Source organism: Berghia stephanieae, chromosome 13, assembly GCF_034508935.2.
Source record: "Berghia stephanieae isolate SIO BIC M18660-M18661 chromosome 13, UCSD_Bste_1.3, whole genome shotgun sequence".
NCBI lineage: Eukaryota > Metazoa > Mollusca > Gastropoda > Nudibranchia > Aeolidiidae > Berghia > Berghia stephanieae.
Window position 1 is genome coordinate 35,164,329 of NC_088372.1, and position 18,512 is coordinate 35,182,840.

Here is an 18,512-nt window from a genome sequence, read left to right on the forward strand (position 1 = left end):
AGGTCATCTGTGATGTTCTTAAGCTGTTATGTTATATTAATTCTTCTTCAATACATTTCATACATAAATGAGCACATTTATTTTATCCTATTTGTGGACTGTGATGAGGTGCCTTCATCTTCTTACCCTGATGGGATTCTTGCTGAAGGAGACCATGGTGGGTTTGTGGTAATCCACCTCATCCCCACTGCTGACGTCGTCATCGTCCTCGTTCTCACTGGCTATGGGAGGGATTTCAATGAAGGACAGGTTGCTGTAGTCTATCTCCAAGGGCTCGCCTGTGTGGATGGAAGGTGACGTGTGGTACGGTATATATACGGTGATAATAATGATGATGGTGATGATGATGATGATGATTATGATGATGATGATGATGGTGATGATGATTATGATGATGATGATGGTGATGATGATGATGGTGATGATAATTATGATGATGATGGTGATAAAATTGATGGTGATGATGATGGTGATGATGATGATGTGATGTGATGATAATTGGTGGTGGATGATGATGATGATGGATGATGATGATGATGTGATGATGATGATGGATGTGGTGATGATGATGTGATGATGATGATGATGATGATGATGATGATGATGATGATGTGATGATGATGGATGTGATGATGATGATGATGATGATGATGATGATTGATGATGTGATGATGATGATGATGATGATGATGTGTTGATGATGAGATGATGTGATGATGATGAGATGTGATTAGTTGTTTTAGTTTACGGCACCTGCGACATATTTAGATCATATCAGCGCCGGAAGAAAAAGCAATAGTAAAAAACAACAAACAAACAAACAAAAAAACATATAGAATCATAATTAAAAGAACTCGAAAAAAAAGTAAGACAAATCGGAATAGTTCAGAAATAGTTCAGAGAGGGAGCCAATGAAGATGCCAAGAGCATACCATCAGCTGAGGAAGGGTTTTAATCCCAGAACGTTCCATCTTTGCTATTTTGTTCTTTTTCGAACCTGTAATAATATATTCATTTTCGTTCGTTACTTTTTACAGGCCACATGATAATGCTCTGTATGGGAAATTAACATGTGGAATATTCAAGACCCGGGTCAGTTTGGAATGGTATGACGCCGACAACAGAAACAACTCACCTTCACCACCACTACTACTACAAACAACAACAGCAGAAGCATCAAACCCTGGCCTTCGTAAAATTATGGCCTGATACTGACCAAAAAAATGACAAAAGAAAACAAATCGTGAGTTGTATTCAATAGTTCAACCAATGAAATGACTTGTTTCCATGAGCTCTACTAACGACAACTCACTAGGCGGTGCAAAAACCAAATAATGACGTCAAACTGCCAGTCCTTTTGGATTTCAGTATCAGGCTATATAACATAACGATGGCGACGATCAAACACGGTAACAAAAACAACTAAAACATCACCATCACTTCATCCAACAACTACAGAGCAGCATCAGACACGACAACAAAAACAACTACAGCATCACCAACGCTACTGCCACCTACAACAGCAGCAGCAGCAGTAGTATCATATCAGAGCGGAACTTTCGTAAACTTAAAGCCTGACACTGCCAAAAAAAACCCCAAAAAACAAAAACAAAAATGACGTCAAAAGACAAGACTTGACCACAAAGAAAACAAATCGTGAGATGTATTCAATACTTCAACCAATGTGATCATTTGTTTCCTTGAGCACTACTGACGACAAGTCTATTGACGGTGCACTTGTCTATAAATTGAGTCACGAGACAAGTCTTAGTGTCAGGCAATAAGTTAACGATGGCTTCGATCAGAGTCGGCAATAACAATAAAAACGACTTTTTAAAAACCCACCGCCACCACTTACACCAACATCAGACACAACAACAACAACAACAACAACAAAGACATAAGGGTGACCACTCACCATCAGAGACGTCTCCATCCTCCTTGCCATCGCCTGGGTCACGAGTCACGGGGTCTGTTGAGTTGTGAAGACCAGTCACACTGAAAGGAAAAAAAGGGAAAAAAAGTACAATAAACGTATGATGTATAATCCAACCAAAAATCTTTATTAGTCTTGTAACTATTTTTTTTTTTCAATTTCGTGGTCTCTTGACTTTTATTCAACGACTTTGTTCTGACATTTTGCCCCCCCCCCCCCCCCCTTCCCCCACCAATAAATAAATAAATAATAAATAAAATAAAATAAAATAAATATACATGTTCAAATGCATACATTGTTAAGAAAACGCTCTCTCTCTCTCTCTCTCTCTCTCTCTCTCTCTCTCTCTCTCTCTCTCTCTCTCTCTCTCTCTCTCTCTCTCTCTCTCTCATTGAATTGACTGATCCAAAAAATCTCAAATTTTACCATGGGCTTTGACAATGCACTATTCTCTCTCTCTCTCTCTCTCTCTCTCTCTCTCTCTCTCTCTCTCTCTCTCTCTCTCTCTCTCTCTCACACACACACACACACACACACAGACCGACATTCCCACTTACAACGGGGCTAGTTGACAAGCCTTGAGTTTCCGTACAGTCCCTGGACCCGGTTTATCGATGATGATCATGACCTCAACGTGACTATCTTTACCACCAGTGACTTCAATCAATCAATGATATATCGATATCTATAATCTTTTCTTTCTCTCCCTCCTCTCTCCAAACGTTAATAAATCAACACAAACAGCTTCATCACTCCTGTAGAACATCCGAGGACCCCAAAAACATCAATTGAAATTGTTTATCGTTCACAACCATATCATGACAACAGAACATGATAATATAATCACTATACCAAATCCATCATAGAAGTACCAGAGTGAAAAAATAATGGTGAGCAAAAAAGAGAAATAGGAGGATTTTTTGTTTTGTTTTGTTTTGTTTTGAGGGGACGAATCTTATTTTCTCTATCCTCTTTGTCTGACACTGTGTCGTCCAAAGTTTGTTGTCGATTTTTGATTGTTTTCTTTTTTTATTATGAATACAACCCGTCCAGTCCTAACGCTGTGAATGGATAATAATACGTATTGAATCCAGTCATCTTCATAGTCGTGTGAAGAACATCTCTTGTTATCCGTAGAGAAATACAACTGGTATTGGACATCCACGTCGTGCGACAAGGGATAATAATAACATTGTCATCAATCCAGCAAGCCAGGATGAAATTCGACACAAAATGTCACAAAATCTATGACACCGATGAGATTGGTTACACAGACAAGAGTTCACGCCAATCGAAAATGTTTCAGTTTGACTGTTTGTGACGATGTTCAGTAATGCACTTACTTATTATACATAACGTATATGTATATGTACGTATATGATTGATTATATAATATGTTTAAACAATTAAAAGCATCAATACCTAAATGAATGAATAAATAAATAAATAAATAAATAAATATTTCCCGACTTGCAAATATTTGTAAATCTTATAACCGGGCGCAATATGGTCTTGTTTGAACGTGGTTGTCATGGCCGGTGGTTTGAGAGTAATTCCATTATAAAAATGATCCCATAAACAAATGGTTCATCAGATCTGCAAAAGCACGTCGGGCACCACAAATAGAATGAGAAGCAAGGAAAAAGAATGAGAATAATGAGCCGCGTGTAATATCATTACATCTGATTATAAATGAACACAACGATGTGGTTTGATCCGATGGAGAGAGAGAGAGAGAGAGAGAGAGAGAGAGAGAGAGAGAGAGAGAGAGAGAGAGAGAGAGAGGAGAGAGAGAGAGAGGATAGAAAGAAGAAACTAGATTGTCAAAATATCTCAATCAGTCCCAACAAGGGTTTGAACTAAACACCTTCTGGTTGCCTACTTGCCACGCTGTATAACAGTTATGGTCTAAAGATAGAACGAAATTGACGTCAGTAAGTTGTTTGTTATTGTTTATGAGTAGTTCTCACAAACTGAATCAATCAGACTAAAAACGTTTAAGGTTACTCATAGTTTGGTGGGTTTAGAATATCCGGCTGGCAGATGTTATAGATAGTATGCAGATGACGTCACTCAGGCCTTTGTTATTGTTTTTGCCATCCGCGTTTGTGAGTTGTTCTCACTAAACTGCATTAGCCAGACTATAAAAGTTCATGGTTACACAGAGTTTGTGTGTTGGTCCGTTATACTTCCGGATGGCAATGTTGTGAACTCCTTGGCCAAGCGCATTCTATCTATAATGAGTTAAAAAAACAAAACAAACAACTACACGCATTGCATCAATATGACACTATCGTTTGATGAAGGTGATTTCAAGTTGTTAATGACCTCAACTCCCATGTCATACTTATCGAACATTGATAGTTATTTTATAGCAATGAGTACACAACGCACACGCGCCAAACTAAAAAACAACAAAAAATCATATAGATATATATAATGCGCTTGGATAAGAAGCCCACAACAAAATACAAAACTATGTGTAACCTTAAACGTTTATAGTCTGGTTAATGCAGTTTAATGAGAATTGAATTACTCATAAACGCGGATGGCAAAAAAACAAACAAAAAACAATAAAAAAGACAGAGTGACGTCAACTTCATTCTATCTATAAATAGACAACCACACTACACGCACAACTCATACACGTAATTTATAAACGTACTTAAAACCTAAGTATATAAATATAATACAAAACACACACACATACACACACACACACACACACACACACACACATCCACTCTTAAAACCACATTTTAAGCCAGCCGGATGTAACCGTAGTCATCGTTAAGTTATAGGCTGACACTGAAACCCAAAAAGACTGGCCTTTTTGACGTCATTATTTGGTTTTTGCACCGCCTCGCGAGTTGTCGTTAGTAGTACTCATTAAGTGGTCCCATTGTTTGAACTATTGAATACAACTCACGATTTGTTTTCTTTTGTGGCCAAAGACTGGCATTTTGACGTCATTTTTTGGGCCAGTATCAGGCCATAACTTAACGAAGGCCACGGTGTACGGCTATAAGTTAACGATGGCGACGATGTAACTTGATAGAATTTAGTGAGAACTACTCATAAAACTGGCTGGCTATAACCAAAAGCAAAAACAATAACAAAGAGTTGAGTGACGTCAATTTTGTTCCTTCAATACACACAGTCATTCCATACGTGACGTGTCGTGATAATTTCCAAAAAACAAGTGTCAACGCCGTATCTCGTGTCCACATAATATTTCAAATCAATGAATATGACCGTAGCCATCGTTATGTTATAGCCTGATACTGAAATCCAAAAGGACTGGCAGTTTGACGTCATTTTTAGGTTTTTGCACCGCCTAGTGAGTTGTCGTTAGTAGAGCTCATGGAAACAAGTTATTTCATTGGTTGAACTATTGAATACAACTCACGATTTGTTTTCTTTTGTGGTGAAAGACTGGCATTTTGACGCCAGTTTTTGGTCAGTTTCAAGTCATAACTTTACGAAGGCCACGATATGACCCCCCCCCCCCCCCACCCAATCTTCCTTCCTAATTGATGTAAAAGATGGCCAGTTTTGGCTGACAAAATAAAGGTAAATCGATAAACCAACGTAATACGATTATGTCACGCCATAAACCGACTTTTCTCCCTTTTATTCTACAAATAGTACGACAGAAAATAATGATAACTGGCATTTCTTGGCTGAATAAAAAATCAAACAAACAAAACAACAAAAATAAAACCGACCAAAACGAAAAGGAAACAAATAAAACCAACAAACAAGAACAACAAAGAAAACCAAAAGAAACAACAAACAAACGCAAAACTAAACAAACAAAAAAAAAAAAAACAAAACAAAACAAAAAAACAAAACAAAAAAACAAAACAATAAAGCAAAGCAACAAAAGAAAATAACAATTGAGCTCTTTATATAGAGCAATATCTACTAAACGTGCTAAAAGCGCTTTACAAAGGGGCCCCTGGACAACAGCAACACTTGACATGTAGGACGGGACGATATTACAATATATTTTAATATCGGGCAGAGACAGCGCTGTTAACGGCCGGGTAGTCATTTTACACCTGAGTACGGTGAGATAATGTGAGTAAAGAGCCATTTCCAAGGACTCAACTATGTGCCGAGCGAGGCTCTAACCCAGGACCTTCCGATCCGAAAGCGAGTGTCATACCACCAGACCACATAACCAAACAAACAAACGACCAGACAGGAGGAAGACATTAAACTCATTCAATCCACGTCTATAAATAGTTCAAATGTCGCTATTCGTGTTGTCAATACGACAGATCATCGATGACGAAGAGAAAGAAGGGATAAGACTGGATACGATGACGATCGATGACAGTGATGGGTGATGTGAGGGGATTCCCCTTCTTGTTCCAACCACTACACTTTGAGAGAAATCTCTCTCTCTCTCTCTCTCTCTCTCTCTCCCTATCTATCTCTCTCTCTCTCTCTGACCCCCCCCCCCCCCCCTTCTCTCTTTCTTCTTTACCTCCACTTAGCCACCTTGTCCCATCTTCCTCTCCAACACTTCCAAAAACAAACCAATATAAAGGACGGAGACTGATAGACAATAGACAGTGATGTCTCATATCGCAGACTAATGACACCCAAATCAATACAGAGATCGAACAGGGGGGTGGAGAGAGAGAGAGAGGGAGAGACTGAGAGAGAGAGAGAGAGCGAGAGTGAATGAGAGAGAGAGAAAAGAGAGAGATAAAGAGAGAGAGAGAGAGAGAGAGAGAGAAAGAGAGAGATAAAAAAAAAGAGAGAGAGAGAGAGTGTGTGAATGAGAGAGAGAGAAAAAAGAGAGAGAGATAAGAGAGAGAGAGAGAGAGAGAGAGAGAGAGAGAGAGAGAGAGAGAGAGAGAGAGGGGGGGGGGGTGTTTCTGTACAACCGTCTTTGACCGCGTTCAAGTCTTTGTCATGTAGCTATAAATACCCCATGTATACACCTATAATATAGATTTTCATTCAAACCGTTGTTGTCATTTCATTCATACAGCTGGAAAAAGACAAGTATAACCTTTCACCCTTCACACGCGGGATTCGATCCTATTCTAACCTGACTTCACTTCTGGCACTTTCAACATTAAATATCTCAAGCAGTAAAGGCGATTCTTTCTTTTGTAAAATACAAGATGAAAATACAAATAATATGGATTTTATTCCATACGCTGTAACTGACGACAGTGAAATTTGAGTGATAAAAATACATACTATTTCATTAATTACCACATTAAGAAAATAAAGAGGAGACACCGGTAATCAAAAGGTCTGAGGTTCGATCCCCAGTCCAGGTCGACTGATCTTTTGGGATCATTTTTTTTCTTGTATTTATCTGTATTGCTTTGTCTGGCACCTTTCATACACACGTGTTCATTTCTATTAATTACCACAACACACGGATGAAAATGGACTTTCTGGCTTTCTCATCTATCTAAATCACTTCATCCAGAATGGGACATTAAACGTGAATTATTTTCTTTTTCTTTTTAAATAAACAAACCCAAATTTTGTTTCAAGCATTAACATCCAGACAATGCCTTTGTCCATAAATTCAACTTCATTTTTAAATGTTTCATTTTGTTTACTGTTTGGTGTTTGTTTTTGTATTTTGTTGTTCGTGGTTTTTTGCGGGGTTTTTTTTTTCTTCTTCTTGATTTTTATTTTATTCTAAAATATTATTTTTAAATTACACATTTTCATAAACGAAATTACTGAGAAAATGTTGAAATTTAAAACAACAACAAAAAACAAAAAACAAAAACAAAAAACAAAAAACAAAAACAAAAAAAACCCAACTAGATCCATGTCAAACATCAAAACAAAATTAAAAAAAACAACAACCCAAGGACAAAAACGAAACAAATTAATCAATGTATGATACATGATTGTAATCAGTAGGCTACACACACGTTGATGATTACAGCAACCATATTTGTTATTAATTTATCACGATATTATGACTGATACCCTATCACATTAATAGCTGGTTTATGAGTTGTCCTATCTCTGACGGCGTTTGGCACACTAAATAGTTGACTACGGGGCTAATAAGAAATGAAGATGGTACAAAGTATACGACGGCTCGGGGATACTGATGGCAAAATCGTACTCAAACAATGGGTGGAAATTACTACAATTGTTTATTTATTTTGCAGGAAAACTACGATTTTTAAAAATCTAATGGACAGGTTTGGCCCAGGGTTTACTTAATTATCTATTTATTTTTTAATCAACCAATTTCTAAATATTTTATTATTCATTCATTTCTTTCTATCTTTATCCATTTCTTTATTTATCCATTCATCCACCCATCTATCTATCTATCTATCTATCTATCTGTCTGTCTGTCTGTCTGTCTGTCTGTCTGTCTGTCTGTCTGTCTGTCTGTCTGTCTGTCTGTCTGTCCATCTATCTATCTATCTATCTATCTATCTATCTATCTATCTATCTATCTATCTATCTATCTATCTAATCATTTACAATATGTTTTTATTCTCTGACTCTTATTCTCTTCTGTTCACATTGCAGTGATTTTGGTACCTGAATCGGTTGGACTGGGTGGAATTCTTTGCGATAAAGACTATACTAAAGCAACTTACCTAAAGGTTAATAATTAAAATTGTCACCGCCTGCTTGACGCTACAGAAACCGGGGATTTTAACGTCGGATCCATGCTATTGTCTCATATTAGGACAAGGATAGATAGACATTTTGAAAGAAATAATCAATATAAAGGAGCTTATAGACAATCCCCTAACAGTAAGCACCCATATCATTTGAAAAGCCATCACTTTTAGTCATCGGATAAAAACCTAGTTGTGAAATAATTCTAGTCTTTAAAACCCCATTCACCACAATTATAGTTGGGATGCTGCGTGAAGCTTGAAGAAAAAAAAACCCAAACTTTCAGCTCCAGAATATTAACAGAGAAAAACGGTGTTGACCTAAGTGTGTATATTTGCAGGTCGGATAACCGAGCGCAATTATGCGCATTGTTATAATGGACAAGGCGTTGCGTTGGTTTGATATCATTTCCATTACAACAATGAGCCCATAACAATTTAGGTGATCAGACCTGCAAATTGGTACACGTCGATGTAGACGTTTGAAATTTCTTCTTCATTAACAGACAAAGACGATCAATTTGACACACGACATATTATTATGGTCGTGACGGTTAGTAAGAAACTGTTATAGAATAAATGTATGGCTGAAACCAAGAATTTATTCTATACATCTTACCAATCATCACTGGCATGTCGTGTGTTGTGCCTTGTAGATCGCCTCGTCTGTTGCTGAAGAAGAAACCCGAAACGTCCAATACATCATTTCTCTATGTTAATTAACTAGAGCTGAAAATGTACCCGATTGTTTTTCACAATAATCAGTTAACACAGATGATGATGATTATGATGATGATGGTGATGATGATGACGCTGCTGCTGCTGCTACAACTACAACTACTGCTACAACTACTACTACTACTGCTACTACTACAACTACGACTACTGCTACAACTACTACTACTGCTACTACTACAACTACGACTACTGCTACTACTACTACTGCTACTGCTACTACTACTACTACTACTACTACTACTACTACTACTACTACTACTACTAATAATAATAATAATAATAATAATCTGCTGTCAGCAGTCCAGTCTTCGTATCATTTTTGAAAGTATCCATATCACCACAACACACAACATTAATTTACCGACACACGCCACCCACGACGGTCACAACAATATTATCATAACAATAAAGTAGTGCCGCGCTGAGGACCGGACCGAGGACCGGTCCCACGGTCTTTTAGCTGTGAACCGTGGTCCAGTCCCAAAGAGGAAGACCGCCGGCGGTCCTCACTTCTTATCACCTTTCAACGGTCTGGCGCCATACTACTTCCCCAGCGATTCGTTGCCTCGGTCCTTTGCCTATCTTCCACCAATCACCACCCATCCCACTTAATTAATCGCACCCACCCCCCTTTGCCATACACTAAACGACACAGACGACCATAGAGGCAGACGACCACCTCCCTCCACTCCGCAAACCGCCCTTTCGTGTGTGAGATGGGGGGAACAGGAGGCGCACGCCTTGGACGATTCCATTATACGGGGTAAATTTCAAAATTTACTACACCATAATGATCGCAATGACAATGATCTATGATGAAGGCATGACCCCTCTTCTCTAATGGGTTATTGTTTGAAATGTATGTGACTACTAAAGATGTGTGTGTGTGTGTGTGTGTGTGTGTGTGTGTGTGTGTGTGTCGAACCTAGCAAGTTGCAAGTCTGATTTTTTGTTTTCTTTTGTCCATCTCTTGTCGCCACTCCTTTCTATCGCATTGTTGTCATTTAAAATAATACAATAATATTAAAATTTCGTTTGGTGTTTTAACTAATCAAGTAATATGAGTTTCATTAGTTTCTTCCGTCCAAAAAAAACAGTTATAACGTCTGTATTTTTAAAAGGTCCAATAGAATATTTGGGGACCCCGATAGCTCAGTTGATAGAGCACTCTCTTTATACGCAAAGGGCCAGAGATCGATCCCGGGTGCAGTCGATTTTTTTCTGAATCCCTGTCTACTCAGCAATGAATGGGTAGCTGAGTTTGTTAGATCTGGCGAAAAGTCACCATCGACCCCTCTTATCACCTCATCCACCCCCTCTTATTATAACTTCACGTCTCTCTCTTACTCTTCAATGCTCGCTGCCCTCTAATGTGTGTGTGTGTGGGGGGGGGGGGGGGGGGGGGGGGGGGGGGGGGGGGGGAGGGGGGGGGTAGGAGTTGCGTGTGTGTATCAACGCCACGAACAACTCGATCAACGCCTTGGGCGATGCCATTATCTCCGTTAATGGGGATAAATTTCAAATTTTATTAAATTATCGAAGTAACAATGAAGTACGGTGAGCAAATAAAGAAGGCATCACCCCTCTTCTCTAATTAGGTTACAATTTGAAATTAGTGTGACTACTCCGTGTGTTTTACTCCTGTAGGCCACGGTTTTCATCGTGTAGCGGTCTTTAACGGTTCAAGAATGAACGGACCGGTCTAGAGACCGGTCCTTGCGGTCTTCATTTCCCAAGGACCGTAGGACCGTGGTCCTTAAGCTTGCCAAGGACCGCCCCGCACTACAATAAAGTAATGCTTATAAGTACGCCTTTTGTAACACAGACTAACATTTAAAAACAGAAGGAGGGATAACATAAAATATTATGTGACGGATCGTCTTAATCTGATATCGTGTAGGGGCGAATCAGGTCAGGAAAAATGATTTCATGGTCCCAATTGTGAAAGTTTACTTCAATACAAGAACTGGGGTCCCGATAGGTCAGGTGGTAGGTAGAGCTCTCGCTTCACATGCAAAGGGACCAAAATTGAATCAGGTCAGGAAAAATGATTCCATGGTCCCAATTGTGAAAGTTTACTTCAATACAAGAACTGGGGTCCCGATAGGTCAGGTGGTAGGTAGAGCTCTCGCTTCACATGCAAAGGGACCAAAATTGAACCCGGGTGCAGTCGAGATTTTTTTTAAAAATTCTGACACCCCCCCCCCCCCTTTCCCCCCCCCCCTTTTCCCCCACCCCCGCTTCCTCCTTTGTGTCCACTCAGCAGTGATTGAGATCTGGCGAAAAGTAATATGCGATAGACTAGCGTCCTATCTACCAAACAATTGCGACAAAAACATATCACGCCATTCCTCCTACTTCCATTCACCTCCCCTTTTCTGGATTGTCTTGTGATCTAAATAGATTGATCGCAATCAGATGACTGATATGAACACCAGCAATTGATATCCACGAGTTGCTTGGATTTTGACGCCCAGATAAGAGTTGTCAGATTGTTCAATTAACGGTTTTGTAAATTTTGTCACCTAAATTTAAAAAAAAAAGACAGAAAGAAAAAACAAGTCCTAACAAACACACACACACACACACACACACACACGCGCGAGCGCGCGCGCACACACACACACACACACACACACACAGAGAGAGAGAGAGAGAGTATAACATCCAAAACCGTACCATGGTAAACGGTGGGAATTATTAAATCACAATGTGAGAACAGAGTTTTTGCATACCTATATATCAGACCTGTCAACCCTTCACATTCCAAAAGTGGAATCAGAACGCCTGAAAATAGGAATTTGAGACAAAAAATAGGAATTTAACCTCATTCACACACACCCCCACCCCCTCCCCCCTCTTTGCTCTTTTATATTCTTACCATTATCACCATTTTTGAAAATCGGGATTTTAGAGACAATGGCGGAATAGTATAAAAAGGAAGTGTGAAAATAGGACTGATTCCGCAAAAAGCGGAAGGGTTGGCAGGTATATATATGACTCATATATATATATATATATATATATATATATATATATATATATATATATATATATATATATATATATATATATATATGTATGTTTTCTGGTACGAGTAGACTTAATATTATTATCACATTGAAACTTACATAGCAAGATGAAATTGTAAAAATCTGGCATATTAAACTGGAAGTACGATTTCCCACCTGATGTATATATACAATAACACTGATGAGATTACAATATTACAGTATTCTGAACAAACGCGGAAATTAAAAATCTTGGCCAGAATACTCGTCCTTCCGATCGATTTAAATGACTCTCATCCTGGCATAAACTCTCAAACCTTCACGACTGAAGTCCCATGTATGAGAGATTTTGGAAAGACGAAGGTCAATTTAATGGGTCGATATTTGAAGGACGAGGTTTCTGTCCAAAAATTTTTTGAAATGTGTTTTTCCAGAGTGCAGCCGAGTATTCATTACCAGCGCAGCGGAAATCCATGACAAAAAACCATTACAAATTACCAAAAAAAACAAAAAAAAAAAAACAAAAAAACAAAAAACAATACCAACAAAAGACACCTGACATTCTTTAGGCGAGTCATTTAAAAAAATAAAACTATTTAAAACACACAAATCTGTGTTTATTCATGGCAACGAGTTATTTAGACCCCCCCCCCCCCCCCCTCCCCACTCCCATGTATCTCCTTCCCAATGTATCAATGCATCGAGCACTCCTGCCTGCTGTTACACACCATAAAATTTAACATAGTGAATTATGAAATGATTTCACGCCTGGCTTCCACATCCGTCCTATTGACAACCAATTGTTATACTAATACACACAGGCCTGACTTCTTGAAATTTGAAAAACTTCGTAGTTTTCAGGGGTAAAAACATAAAGAGACAGGCCTGCATCCTTGAAAATTTTTAATTCTTAATTTCTAGGATGTGAAAATTGTAGCCGCTATAATTAACTTAAATAATCAACAATTTATCCTCACAAGAATAACTAACACTTCAAAATCAACTTTCCTTTTCAATAAGTTTTAATGACTTAGAGATGCTTATGAAGTTGTGAAATTGGAGCTAAAATTTCGTAATTCTACGACTGTTTCGTTATAGTGGACAGGTCCGATAGAGGTTATAACTCCCTTCAAAAATTACCAAATTGGCATTAATAAGTTTTAAAAATTGTTATAACCCCCTTTTTAATCCTAGCTCTGGCACCAGAATTTCGTTTTCAAAACGTTTGATTGAATTAAAGATCTTCATAATATTGTTCTCAAGTTGGAGCCCAAAATTCGTAATACTACGAAATGTTCACAGTAGTAGGCATGTCTGTATACGGCCATCGTACAATGCCAAAACATGTTTTAGTCATTTTGGCCACATAACTTTTACTTCGTATTACCATTCATTATCTCGACTGATATAAGAATGTGCATATTATGGGTCGTTTTCCAAACTTTAGCCACAAAATACTCCAATCCTAATTTAATTTTTTTTTTAAACTAAAGAAGGAGTTCGTTTTCACAAGTTTCTAAGAGTTGAATAATGAAAAATAAACCAAACCAAAAAGTGACGATCTAGCATCGATAGAATAACAGAAGTATTTACTCAAATGTTGTTTTTTTAAAGTGTGGACAACAATGATGTAATGTTCCGACGTTTTCGACTCTTTAAAAAGCTATAAGTAATATTTAAGAACATTTTTTTTTTAATCCTGATGATGACGGCAGTGATGTTGAAAGTGGAGATGTGATACATTCTTTACTGGTGTTGATACTGTTATTGTTATATCATTCATTACTATTTATTTACTGTTTGTCACCGTGGTAATGTCTTCCTTTCCTTTCTTTGTTACACAACTTGAGTGTCAAATTTCAGCACACTTTTAACGAATCAATGAAATGGCAACGAGGAAGATAGAGAGAGAGAAAGATCTCCTTCTCTCTCTCTCTCTCTCTCTCTCTCTATATATATATATATATATATATATATATAATATATAATATATATAGAGAGAGAGAGAGAGAGAGAGAGAGAGATTTGTTTGTTTTGTTTTTTGGGGTTTTACGGCGCTTGCAACACATTTCGGTTATATCAGCGCCAGTAAAAAAGTAAGAAAATGGGATAGTAAAAAGTTCTAGAATTACAATTTAAGCACCCAAGAAAAAGTAAGACAAAGGGGAACTGAGAACAAATAGGGATCAGATGTACATTCCAACAGCATACCACCAATGTACTTAGTTTGAAATCACCTACAAGTCTCATCCAGACACAAGCACAAAATCCAACAAAGAGGAATACACTCAAATGCTTACATTATACAGTAAAAATAACAAATACAATAACACATAACAGAGAGATGATTTACAAGGAAAAAAATATCATCTCCCAAAACAATAACTATGCATTTGACTGTTTCCCTCCCAGCCAAGACTCCAACCAGGGCCAGGACAAAACCAAGTAACCTCATTCCAAGACAAAGACAGAAAGCATGTTGGAAAACAGATATAAGGGGATAGAAGACACAGTATGGACCTCCCTGCCCAAAGAGAGAGAGAGAGAGAGAGAGAGAGAGAGAGAGAGAGAGAGAGAGAGAGAGAGAGAGAGAGAGAATGGGAGGGGGGGGGAGGAGGGAGAGAGAACGGTGCAGGTGAACTAGACAAACAAATCCACCATATTTTCATCATCATTACATCTGCTGCAATCTGCACAAAAAGTCAAGCTTACATCAAACAACCCCCCCCCCCCCCCCCCCCCCCCTTCCCTCCTCCCCGCCCCTGCCCTCTTTCCCCATTCACCAAACAAAGCTGCCGTCCTCTGAAGAAAGAAAAAAAAAACTGTTTTGAAAAACATTAAAAAGTTTTGGCCAAAGAACTCCACCTTCAAATATCGTCTTTGGCCATGGCCCACGACTATGACGGTGACGGATTCCATAAGAACAGATCTGCAGACTACAGAAATTGATGAGCACTCTACGTCATTAAAACTGATTAAAAATTAACATTGACGCCAGACTAAATAATTTAAATGATTTTGAAGTGTTATATAATCATTGCGATTGTAAATTATTGATTTTTAAAGTCAACTATAGCGACTACAATAGTATTTGTCTCTCAAAATTTACGATTTTTAAGTAGGCAGGTCTGTAAGAGTGCTACGAAAAGAGGCGTCTAAAAGAAGATTTGACTTGGATAAAATGTCAATTTGTTTATGTGCTGCTATCAGGTCTAGTGCTATGACTTTCGGCTTCGGACCAGAATGTCCAGGGTTCGATTCCCGTTCTGAGCGGCGCATAGTTGAGTGCATGGAAAAAAAGCTCTTTACTCGCCGTACTCGTGTAAATTGATTATCTGGCATTTAACAGTATTGTTTTTTGTTTTTAAAAAATGTAATATCACCTAACAGGCGTCACATCTAGTCCTACATGTAAATGTTGCTGTTGGCTAGGGACCCATTGTAAAGCGCTTTGAGCCCGTTTAGTGGATATAGCGCTATATAAGTGCTCAATTTTAATTTTTTAATATTTTTTTAAACACATTATTACCAGCAGCGGACGGGGAAATTAGACTAAAAGAAGCTTTAGTAATATACAGACCATTGAACGTGGTAAAAATCGTTTAAATGCGATTTATAAATAAATGTACATATGGTAATCAATATATTATCATGCATATCATACCAACATCCCGGAGAACGAATAGATATTCTACATTATAAACATAAATACGATAATATTACATAGAATAAAAATGAAAGACTGCATCAGATTAATAATATCATTTCACCTGTTGTGCCGTGTCTGAAAATACCCCCCCCCCCCCCCCCCCCCCCCCCCAAACAAAAAGAAAAAGAAAAAAAACCCACATAGTTAATAAAAATTTTGGCCAGAAAACTCGTCCTTCAAAATGATTTCATATCGATCGATTAAAATGACCCTCATCTTGTCAAAAACACTCACAAACCTGGAACTTTCTTGAAAACTTTCGTCAGTCCCAGGTTTGAGATCAAGAGTTTTTTTTTTTTTTGGCAAGATGAGGGTCATTTCAATCGATCGTTATTAATTTTGAAGGACGAATTTTCTGGCCAAAATGTTAAATACGTATTTGTTTAAAAACATTTTTTTATGTCAGGGTATGGCATGGCAGTGTTGTTGTTATCGCAGGTTTGTACTCAAAGTAAGTACAGATTGCATTACATTGCCATCTCAGGCCCCGCCTGGATCTTGATTTACCATTGATAGTGTAAGTAATGCCAGTGCTATGATAAAACACTTCTTTGATATTTTTCTTCTCTTTCCCGATTTCGATCAAAAGACTTGTACTCCAAATATCGATAAATAAACAGTAACATGGCCTCAAACTTGTGAAAGTTTTGTTTTTTTTGTTTTTTTTTGTTTTTGTTTTTTTTTGTTTTTTGTTGTTTTTTTTTTTAGGGGGGGGGGGGTGGAAAATATATAAATCAATCAATCAATAAAAGAGGGTTTATTGACCCTATAATCGACTAAAAAATTCGCTCAAAGAGATTGACAGAGCTGTCGTGGTATGAACACATACGTATTATAGTATTCAACATTTTGGCCTGAAAACTCATCCCTCAAATATCGACCGATTGTAATATGAACCACATTTTAATCAATCGGTATTTGAAGGACGAGATTACTGGCCAAAATGTTAAAGACGGGAAAACGTGATTTTGCTTTTTGTTTCGCTTTTCTTCTTCTTTTTTTAAATTCAGAGCAGGACAAAGATATACCTAAGCCCAATGCAATATCTTAACATTTAAGACAAGACACGAAGTCTGTATGGCGCCCTGACCATAATTTTTATTTCGACCAGTTGAAATACCCGACCCCACCCCCTCAAAAAAAAAAAATCAAACAAACAAAAAATAACAAAAAACAAACAAACAAAAAAAAAACGAACACACTGATACACACACACGCACACATCAACACACACAAAAACACACACACGCGCACGCAAACTGTGATTTGTCAGAACAGGGCATAGTAAAGGCAGGACGCGAAGAGATGCAGAAACTCTAGATAATTATAATATGTATAATATTATCCGATAAAGCAGTCTACAGTGACACAAACACAGGTGGCTTCTGGTTTCAATTTCCTATTAATCAACCAAACAATGTTGGTATTTTTAATATATTTTTTTTTACCTGAATAAGCATGTGCAACATCGAATAAAAGCACAACAAAACAAACATATAAAGAGGAGGTAGAGGAGGCAGCAAGAGCAGGAGGAGAAAAAATAGGCGGTGTGGTGGAGGAGGAGGAGCAGGTAGAGGAGGATATATATATAATATATATATATATATATATATATATATATATATATATATATATATATATATATATATAATATATATATATATATAATATATAATATATATATATATATATATATATATATAATATATATATATATATATATATATATATATATATATATATATATATATATATTGTCACAGTAAAGGTTGTTCACAATTATCTTATTAAATTTTATTTTATTAAGAACTGAATTCATCTCACTCCAGTTATATTTCGGTAGGCTTAGATAAACTTTACCTTCTAATATTAGATCGTCTTTCCTTTTATAGCCTTCCCTCGAATTAATTTCTAATTAGTGAATACTTTTCGTTCTACATTCTGTCACGTAGCCACTTATTATAAAAGCTGATAGGTCTAACATTTGACACTCACTTTCTCTCCACAATCTATGCCGGACGGCCAGTCGCTCTATTCCTTCTATATACTGTAAGGTTTTTATCTTTTGGGACTTTGTAGATATTATATCTACACCATTAAGACGCCGGAGCTTTTAACTTTGATTGTATAAACTTCAAGGATCAAACCCGAGCCCGCTGTCAAAGGATTACATATTAAACCATTACCAATTGCCTGGAAGTGGAATTTTACGAGTCCGATCCTGTTATCAGAGGAATAGATCATCCAAGCCCATCAACTGCCTGGAAACGTAAACTTACGAACCTGACATATTATCATAAGTTACGTAAAATATTCATATCTCTATTTGTAACTGCCACGATCACTGTTTATCTCTTTTAATTAAATTTCATCATTATTTTTATTTCATTGTAAACAAATCGTTAATTGTTTTTCATTTATAGTAACTAGTAAATTCTGGGGCCTCATTCTACATATATCTTTATGCATAGTCGAGTAGCTCT

The 18,512-nt window shown here is 37.4% G+C and overlaps 1 protein-coding gene across 12 annotated transcripts in view; it reads right to left on the minus strand.

The window, feature by feature from the left end:
* Positions 1 to 18,512, minus strand: part of LOC144959132 (uncharacterized) — a 155,308-nt gene that overhangs the window by 50,345 nt on the left and 86,451 nt on the right. For all 12 annotated transcript variants that reach the window (XM_078891612.1, XM_078891608.1, XM_078891606.1 and 9 more), the window contains exons 4-5: positions 1,919 to 1,998; positions 127 to 278 (exon numbers count right to left, since the gene is read on the minus strand). In XM_078891612.1, the coding sequence (XP_078747738.1) occupies positions 127 to 278; positions 1,919 to 1,998 (232 nt within the window). The remainder of the gene's footprint in view (positions 1 to 126; positions 279 to 1,918; positions 1,999 to 18,512) is intronic.